We start from the raw sequence: 9,294 nt of genomic DNA on the forward strand, positions 1-9,294 counted from the left end.
GAAATGTGAAAGGTTTCTTTAGCAAGAAACTAGTCCAGGCTAAGAACACGTATTGACAAAAGCATTTCCCCACCATGGTGCAATCACATTTTCCATTACTGCACTCTCTAAGGCTCTCAAGTTTCAGCACTGTAATATACAGTATAATTGTTTATGGGGAATGTGCCTTCCTTAAGTAATATAAAAGGGGAAAAAATCCATTTCAAATCCAGGGCAGTTACCATGTGAATAAAAAGGAACATCTTTTGAAAGGAAATATTAAGTAATATGGTGTCTGTTGATAGATTATAAATACTGAAAAGCATTATTCTCATATCAGGCCATTTTCCAAAATCAGAGAGGACTTACAAGCCTTTCACTGAGTCTTTCATGCTGTTTTTCTCATGTACTCTTCAAAGACTCAAGCCGTGTCCTGGCAATCTACGTGGAATTCTTTAACCCTTTGCTTCAGCAGAACATCTCCCTTTTTTGTTCTTATGTTCCATAACTGTATTAGAGTCAATGCAGTTTTAGATAACAACAGACAAACTAAAGGAATCACAGGGTTAATTACATGTGCGGCTCTCAGATTTCTGAAAATCTTACCTCCACAATGCCTACAAAAGCTTACAATAACAGAATAGCATAATAAATAAATGAATTCCCCAGAGAATCAGATATAATGCAAAGTGCAGTAGCAAAATAGAAAAATCATTCATAAAAATACCATCACTGGTATTCTTTCATAATGGGTTAAATTAGTGATTTTTACTTCACAGCTGATATGCAAAGGGACATGTGAACAGTCATTTATAATCAGATGATAACCCAACAAGCTGTGGTAACTTGCTTCCTTTGGATGATGTGACCATCTCCTGGGACTGTCCAGAGTCTGAAGCCAGAAAGGAAATAGGAGAGTAGAAGAATTGCTCTTGGTTTCCAATGAGCCAAGTCCCAACTGAGGCCACTGCGGTGAAAACTTTTATACCAGGCTATAGACCCTGCAGTGCAGATAGAGTTCTTCAGAAGTTAGCCCCAGGAACCTGCTCAAAGTCAAAATATTTAACTGGAAGCCACCTTGTGTTCAATGACAGATCAACCCCCAATTCTGCACCTTTCTTCCATCAAGTCTTAGCAGCAATCTCTGATGCTGAAAGAGACATTCTTGGGGGTGTAACCCTGGCAAATAAAAGTTCATTTCCTCAGCTCTGCTATTTGAAAATTATGAAAACTCTTCTTTCATGTAGTCTCCAGATTTGCATCTTTGTCTTCATCCTGATCAAATCTATTGTAACATAACGAATAAAAATATTGAAGTCATTTTCTTTAGCGACACTTACCTACCTTGAGGTAAGTTCTCTAACAGTAGCAATAACAGTGGTCTCTGGGAGATGTGATAAAGCAAAACATAGTACCTTTAAGAAACCCTTTAAGAAAGAAAGAGGTGTTTGAAGTGAGACTTCCCAAGAGGTCCAATACTGTGGTGTTCCATGACACTCCCTAAAAAGTTGCTTCTGCCTTTTTGCCCTTTAGGTCAAGCTGAATGAAAGAATCATAGCTACCGAGCAAGGACTCCTCATTCGGTCTGTCCAAGACAGCGACCGAGGGCTTTACCACTGCATCGCAACAGAGAACAGCTTCAAGCAGACCTTAGCAAAGATCAATTTCAAAGTGTTGGATTCAGAGATGGTGGCCTTCATGACTGACAAGTGGTCCCCTTGGACCTGGGCCAGCTCGGTGCGAGCGCTGCAGTTCCACCCAAAGGACTTTGTGGGAGCTTTCAGCCACTCAGAAATGCAGATGATTAACCAGTACTGCAAAGACAGTAGACAGCAAGGTCAGCAGAGGGAAGAATCCCAGAAGATGAGAGGGGACTACAGCAAACTAAAGGCCCTTATCAATAGCAGAAAAAGTAGAAATAGAAGGAATCAATTACCTGGATCTTAATTTTATTTTGTAGTAATAGATATCTTTGTCCTTACTGTAGGGGGCTTATATTTGTCTGTTGAGAACAAATTTGAGCAAATCTGATGAAAAATTAAATGAAAATCCAACAAGCCTCAGCAAAGATCCTCCTCCCAATAAAATGCAGTGTAACTTAACTAAAGAAAATAATGCAGAGCATTTTCTTTCCTAGATGCTTACTGACACTAGGTTGGGCTCTGTCCTAGAAGCAGAACTGAGTATTCATCTTAAACCAGATTCATATTTAACATCTCAGTATTTAATTACAGTTAAATAGAAATTTTTACAAAATCAATGCGTTATCTTGCAACTCTGGAACTGTACCAACCAGCCTGGTGGTGAAAGGATCTGGGTTAAGATGCACGCTCAAAGTAGGATGGTACTAAGATTTCCTTGCACTGCATTTAAGAACATGAGTTTCTTCTTGTTTACTGTTCAATATTGGGTTTACAGCTTTCACTCATTGTTCAAATCATATGAATGCATGTTGATAGGAAGCAAGTAAAATATAGTAGAAATGTTTCATTCATTCAGAGGTCAAATGAAGGAACAAGGAGAAGAAAAACAAAAAAAAAATTATACTTTATCAGAGGAAACACTGATTATTGTGCATAGTATGAGTTGTAATAAATTCATGAGTTCTGGAATGTAACTTAAAATATCTCTGCTCATATTGATTTTTATTAAAATAGGGTGTCCTATAACACTACATAGCTTTATAAGTGGCACAAAGCTAACATGAGAATGTTCATTATACATACAGTTTTGAAAAACACCTAAGTAACTTAGGTATTTTAGCTGTTTTTCAAAGAATTACACTCCAATTTTTTTCAAAGGACAGAGTGTGGGTGTACTGTACAGTGTTTACCCAGAGATCAGAAACATAGATTATCTTTAATCTGTTCCATGATTAAATTGGAGATGGTCTGCAATGTGGAAACAAGTCATGAATGTCTCTGAAAATTTTAAAACATTATTTTTTTCAACTGTTGTCTCAAAGTTGCAAAAAATTTAACTAGAATTTTTAAATTAAACCATTTCCATTTTCCAGTCTTTGTACCGTTTTTCTTTTCAGTGTTATTTTCACAATTTCCTCTTATTTTCAGTTTTCTGCTGAAAAGAAGATCAGGAAAACAAAAAGAAAAAAAAAGAATGAGGGGAAAAATAAAACTGAAAAATGGGTTTGGGTCAAAAACCAAAAAGTTTACCAACTTGAGAGGCATGTTTAAACAGAAATATTTTTGTTTAAGAAGTAGCTGTCAGGTCTAATGAAGTATGTGTAGTTGAAAATCGGGTAAATGTGCGTCAAGCCATCCTGGGAAAAAGTATCACTTTTTTTTTTTTTTTTTGAGCAACACTAATGCCAAAAAATAGGGACAAATCTTCCTCATTTTACTATGTAAGAGTGTTCCGGAAGCCACTGAGTCTGTTCAAAGGAGATAGATAACAGGGATTAAAAAAGTATGAGTACCTTAGAAAAATTGTGGTTTATTCCATGATATTTTATGATAGTATGCAAAAATATAAACTAATATTCAGCTCAAAAAAAATCCCTCCGAGAAAAGAAGGTAAATTTCTGGAAAAAAATTTGAGTGAAAATAATTTCTGAACCCAGAGAAGATAAGAAAAAATACTTTTTAAAGTTGTTAGTTCCAGCCAGTAACAGATGGATACTGTATTTTAAAACATAGTTTTAAACATTTTAAGGGGTCTTTGTTGAAACTCTTTGGGCATTATTTTGATTCTGCTTCTATTAGAATACTCTGGGAGTAACTCCACGGGGCATAGAACACCTCTGGGCTTGTGCCAGTGTGAGTTAAGATCTAGTGCAATGGAGTTAACTCTGGTATTTACCTGCTATCAGTTAGATGTGTCACTTTATCACCACCTGATGCAGAATAGCTGGGAAATGGGCCCTGATTGATCAGACCACTTAAACACTTTCTCTAAGTCCCTTTGACACTGGTGGGAGCTCTTTGAATTTAATTTGTGTGCTTACTGCTTGCTTCAAAGGGCATGGCAGTGCCAGACTCCTCAGATATTGCCATCCAGTTAAGTGCTTTCCTTAATCAAGGCCTAAATGTATATTTCTGCAATAAGTAGCCACTGGTATCTAAGGTGCTTCTTATGGAAACCATCGGGAAACTTGCTCTTTGACTTCAGTGAGCTTGGATCTGGCCCCAAGAGATGGCAAAGCAGACTCTGGAGAAAAAAAAAGGAAAACTAGATCAGTAAGGGAAAATAAGATTTTTTTTTTTTCCCCAGCTGACTTGCAGTGCAGCAAACTACTTTTTTTTTTTTTTTTCCTGAGGATGACTGACTTCTGCAGTGTGTAAGTGACAAACCAAAAATTGAGTGCCACAAAATAAAACTACCTCCTGGAATGACATTAGTGCATATACTCTGTATGCTGCCATGCTCTTCTTATTTCCCCAGCAGATCCACTGCAGAGTTAGTGTGATATTAATGTCTATTGTGAGGATCATAATTGCTTCCAGATGAAATACAGTGATTAATAGGTATTTAAGGGTACAATTTACCCTTTAAGTGGTTAGGTACAGTGATATTTTAATAGGCCCCCCATTAGGCCTCAGAAATTATAGTTACACTGTTTTCTAATAGAATATTGGCAATAAGGGATTCCGTTAAAACAATCAGCATAGCTCAGAGTTTCATATGAATATAAAATAATATTTTTAAAGCTGCTTCATATACCATTATTATGGTATGACTGTTTAAGGGATTATACTTAAACTAACATTTTTCCTGCTGCATGAAAACTTCAGCATATATATATAATAAGCTTCTGTCAGTGTGTAACCGGTCCAAGCTTCCATGCTTTAGCAGCCTTCCCCTGTGTATAGAGTAGTCAGGAGCCAGATGCTCAGCTGATATAAACTAATGTAACTTCCTTGCCCTCCATTTAGCTACTGTGGTTTATACCAGCTGAGGGTTTGGCCCTAAATGTACAGAATAGACAAACTGCAATTTTTATTTGTTTAAAGTAGCCCCTATACTGTAGGTAACACCAAAACTTAAGACTGTAATATTGTTTGTGCTATTTAATACTTCCTATTTTGAGGATTACTAAATAATGTATATAATTTTATTCCTTAAAAAATACAAAAGCAAAATGACTTCTAGGCATAACTTCACCAAATGTAAAGATATGTTCTCTGCTAAGAACTTCACCGTGTACTGATATTTTTTTGGCTATTTTTATTTTGTGTAGTTTGTAAAGTTTGCTGAAATCTTGACCTAACAATGTGTTCTTTGCAATTGTTGTTACTGTAGATATGCGTGTTTTATTAAGAAAATCTTGTTTTTGAAACTGTAGGTATGTGTATAAGTTCCTAGCATGATGAAACTGTCATTACAGTGAATATGCGTTATATAGTGTGTAAGAAAGAACAAAACGTAGTTTAACATAGTGCTATTTAATTGAATATCTAAAATACTATTTGCCTGACAAAATAAAGTGTGTTGCAACAACTTAAAAATTCGTTGTTTTCCCCTTTATAGATTTGTGTTAAAAATAAGGAACTTTTTCTTTTTTACCTGAAAAGCAATCCCATAGACTTTCTTTTGTAATACCTTTTGTAATACTTTTCTTTTGTAATACCTTTTGTCAGGTATTACAGCTGATCAGTTCTGAGCCCCGCTCAGTCACAGAGATTTCCAGGAGTACAGGAAGAGTCGGAGATGAATTCTTTCAGAAATGACCCCATGTAAACACCTTGCATATAAACAGGTTGACATTTATTCATTGTAAATAAAGAAAAAAAGAAAAATTGGTTTTCTACTAGAAGTATGAAGTCAATCAGAAATGTCAAACTTTAAAAAAGGGGAGTGAAGTGTAAATGCTTTCTGCTTTCACTTCACTGGGAAAAAAAACACAAAAAACACCAAACAAACAAAAAACCAAGCACATTCTGTGAAATCCTGCAGATGAAACAAATTTTGTTGTTCAGCTTTTTCTTTCAGCTGGGACTCGAGGCATTCTCCAAGCAGCTCTGCAGGGGAGGCAGGCTGGTGGGGCTGTGCCGCAGGGAGCCGCAGCTCTCTCCCATTTCCTGGCTTGTCCTTGGAGTGAAATAACCTGCCCAACACCTACAGTATGCTTCTTTTTCCTTCATCTATTATCCAAGCAGTGTTATTGTTGCTCTTCTTATCATCTGTTTTTCCAGATGGGTTTTAACAAGAAAGCATAGGGCCTCCTCAGTTCTTTGGGATAATAATTAAAAATCAAATGTCACAAATACTGACCTTCACAACAAGGTTCTGGATCGTTAAACCCAGATTTTGATTTCCCAGATAGATAGGTTCCTGCAAGGCTTTATGAGGTGTGAGTGGATAAGATTACCTCACTCCAGGATTTCCGTACTGGCTGGTTCCTAGATGTGCTGACACTGGATAGTTACCTGCTCAACACTCAGGCCAGTTTGGGTCATAAGCTGAGGTTTCGAGCACTCCCACATGCTGTAGGAAATGTTTGGATTAGGCTCCAAAAAAGCTGGGCATTTACAGAGTTTTACACTCTGAGAAACCTTTCCCCGATCTGATCCTCTGTCTTTAAATCCTGCTCAGTTGTCTTTTGCTGACCTTCTCCCCCTTCTCTTTTTTTCCCCCCTCCTGCAGGGTTACAGCATGGTTCGACGCTTACTTCTTTGATTCCTTAGCTCTGAGCAGTGGCAAAACAAGACACGGGACTTCTCAGGACATCAGATGTGACATCTTCAGAGAGCTGAGCTTTCTCCTTTGTCTTTCAAATGTCTGTTGGAATTTTTTTTTTTCTCCCCCATCTGGGAGCTACTGCTTTTTCTCAGGTCTCTCTTCTGGTGACAAGACCTTTCTAAGGTCTCTCTTCAAGTGAAAGCAGGATGCAAAATCCACACACTTACACAGCCTTTTGCGATGCATGTGCCCATGCAGGAACCCTACGGGACAGAGCAGTGTCAAGTGCAGCCTCTTCTATGCAGCCACAGAAACCCAGAGGGGACCAGCAAAAAATGTTGCCTTCACAGGAGGCACTGCTAACAACGGAGTGGATCCCAACGATACAGGATGATTGTTGCCTCTGGAATTAATTGTTGCCTCCAGAATTAAGTCAGCAGCTGTAATTCCGTGGGGCAGGCCATAAAAGCAGGTTGAGACATTGTGGCTTTTGCCTAAAGCAATGGACGAGGTCTCAGGAGACCAATACTTCTTTATGCTTTGCACTGCAGCTGGCTTGCTAAGCCCTTCTCATGCACCCCAAGGTGGTCTGGGGAGAAGTGACTTCATGTGATATAAGCCCAAGTAAAACTACACACAGATACTCACCAGAAGGTTCCAGATAGACACATGCATACATACAACTACCTGCATACAGAGGAGCTTTTCTTTCCATACAGTATTTGCTGATTCATTTAGCTTCCTTTAATGTCAATGTATGTCCTTTTCCTGTTTCAACATGGGCGGAATCAGACCTCAGGGTCCCAAGACATCAATAGCTTGTGGGTAGAGCAGTTACCATCTCTGAGAGCATTTTAAAAGAGAAGTAACTGGTCAACAAAAGCCCTTTCTTCCAATCACTCCCCTTTCTAACTTACCTTCTTCTGCACTATCTCAACAAGAATTTCCTTTTAGCATCAGGAGACTAGCACAGTGTAAGAAATAAAAAATGTGCTGTCATTTAACATGTCTAATCTAAACTAAAGACTGAGATTTAAAGATGCTTTGGCATTCTGAACAATCCTAGACGCAAATTCAACACAGCTGGCTCAGCAGTCAACAAATAATTACTTTGCAGTGATAGACTGTCCTGTATCCCAGAACTCATTATTGGATCCTATATACGGCTTTACAGAGCAAACAGCATTCGCGTATTCTTAGCACTGTATCAGCTTCATTACTCCTGATTTGAATGCCAGCCTTATAAACGAACCTGAATGTTTGCTGAGCTCGACATTCAAGACAGTTAAGGCCACGGGATTTCAAAATATCCAACATTTTTAAAAGCCCTATATTTTTTTCAAAGGATTTTAGAAAAAGCAAATTAAAAAATGGCAAGTATTCTTGTCCATGGGAAATGAGAGTCAATAAGACTGTTTTCTATCTGAGCAACTTGTACAGCAACATGTAGCATGGGGAAAGAGTAAGCAAAAATACATTTACTTAACCTTAGGTTCACAAGTCTCTTGGATTGTTGTTGTTCCTTGGCTCTTTGCAGTAGTTCTTTTTCCAGTATCTGCTCTCTCTGTCTCCATTTCAAAGGTCCCTAAGAGATGTAGGGTTTATATTTGCTTTCAAGTTGCCATCTTAGAACATGATGTCCAGGGCATCCTTTCAAGCCTTTTGTCTAATAAGACCTCAGTAAAAATAGTATTACATGTATTATTATCTATGATATCTGCCTAAATCGTTTCAGCAATTGATACAATATTTGGGAAAAAACTTACAACATTTTTAAGACTTTGCTCAAAATGACAGACAGAGAGGAACAGGACCCCAGAAAAAAACAGAGCAATGCAACATGCCATGGTCCTTACATGAACGCTGTGAACATTGACTTGCTGCTCCATGTTGTTATATGATGGAAAAAATATTATTCTTTCAGCCTTGAAGGTCCAATTCTCCCATAAGTTGAAGCTCACCAACATTAATGTCCTTTCACTGCTCACAACAAGGATTCAGTTGGGCCCTTTCAAAAGCTTTTATGCCCCCCTCAATTTTTGTTAAAAATTCAACCATTTCCTCTTTCAAAAGCTCTTCTTCCTTTAGGGTTCTACTCCTCATTTTCTGTATGGACTCTTCTTTATTCCCTTTCCTTTCCTCAGCTGAACTCAGGCTAGTAGTCCCAGAGGGGCTACTTTAATTTAGCTGTTTTAATTACAAACCCCGTTCACTCCACTACTCTGAAATATATTACCTATTATAAACTTCAAAAGATGCTGCACATTATTGACTTTATCAGGCTTGTGTGCTTCATAGTGTCAGTTAACAAACAAAATATAAAGAAGTACTTCCAAGATGTTTGCAGCCTTTTGACCTTAAGAACAAACATCAGAACCAGACTACTTATCTGAATGTCTATGTTCACACTCAAAAGACGTTTGGGTAATATTTTGTTCTGGTTTTTTCAGCACTATATTCATATTGCAGACTATTCTTTATTTCATGCCTGACAATACAACTACCCTAGCTCAAGGATTTTGTTTTGAGGAACTTGAGACAAAGGATGGAGAGAAAAAAATATCCATAGATTATATTATACAGATCTATTTGACAGATTGCCAGTCACAAACACATTCAGTTAGATTACCTGTAGGAGAAATTATTCTGTAACTCAGAAAGGTCAATAATCAAAAG

General features: G+C 37.7%; 1 protein-coding gene across 1 annotated transcript in view; it reads left to right on the forward strand.

The window, feature by feature from the left end:
• SEMA3C (semaphorin 3C) overlaps window positions 1–5,455 on the forward strand; it is a 129,005-nt gene extending 123,550 nt beyond the window's left edge. Inside the window, exon 18 of the mRNA XM_072858577.1 lies at window positions 1,513–5,455. Within this exon, the coding sequence (XP_072714678.1) occupies window positions 1,513–1,926 (414 nt within the window). The 3' untranslated portion in view covers window positions 1,927–5,455. The remainder of the gene's footprint in view (window positions 1–1,512) is intronic.
• The last annotated feature ends 3,839 nt before the right edge of the window (window positions 5,456–9,294 follow it).

The sequence above is a fragment of the Ciconia boyciana genome, chromosome 1, assembly GCF_034638445.1.
Source record: "Ciconia boyciana chromosome 1, ASM3463844v1, whole genome shotgun sequence".
NCBI lineage: Eukaryota > Metazoa > Chordata > Aves > Ciconiiformes > Ciconiidae > Ciconia > Ciconia boyciana.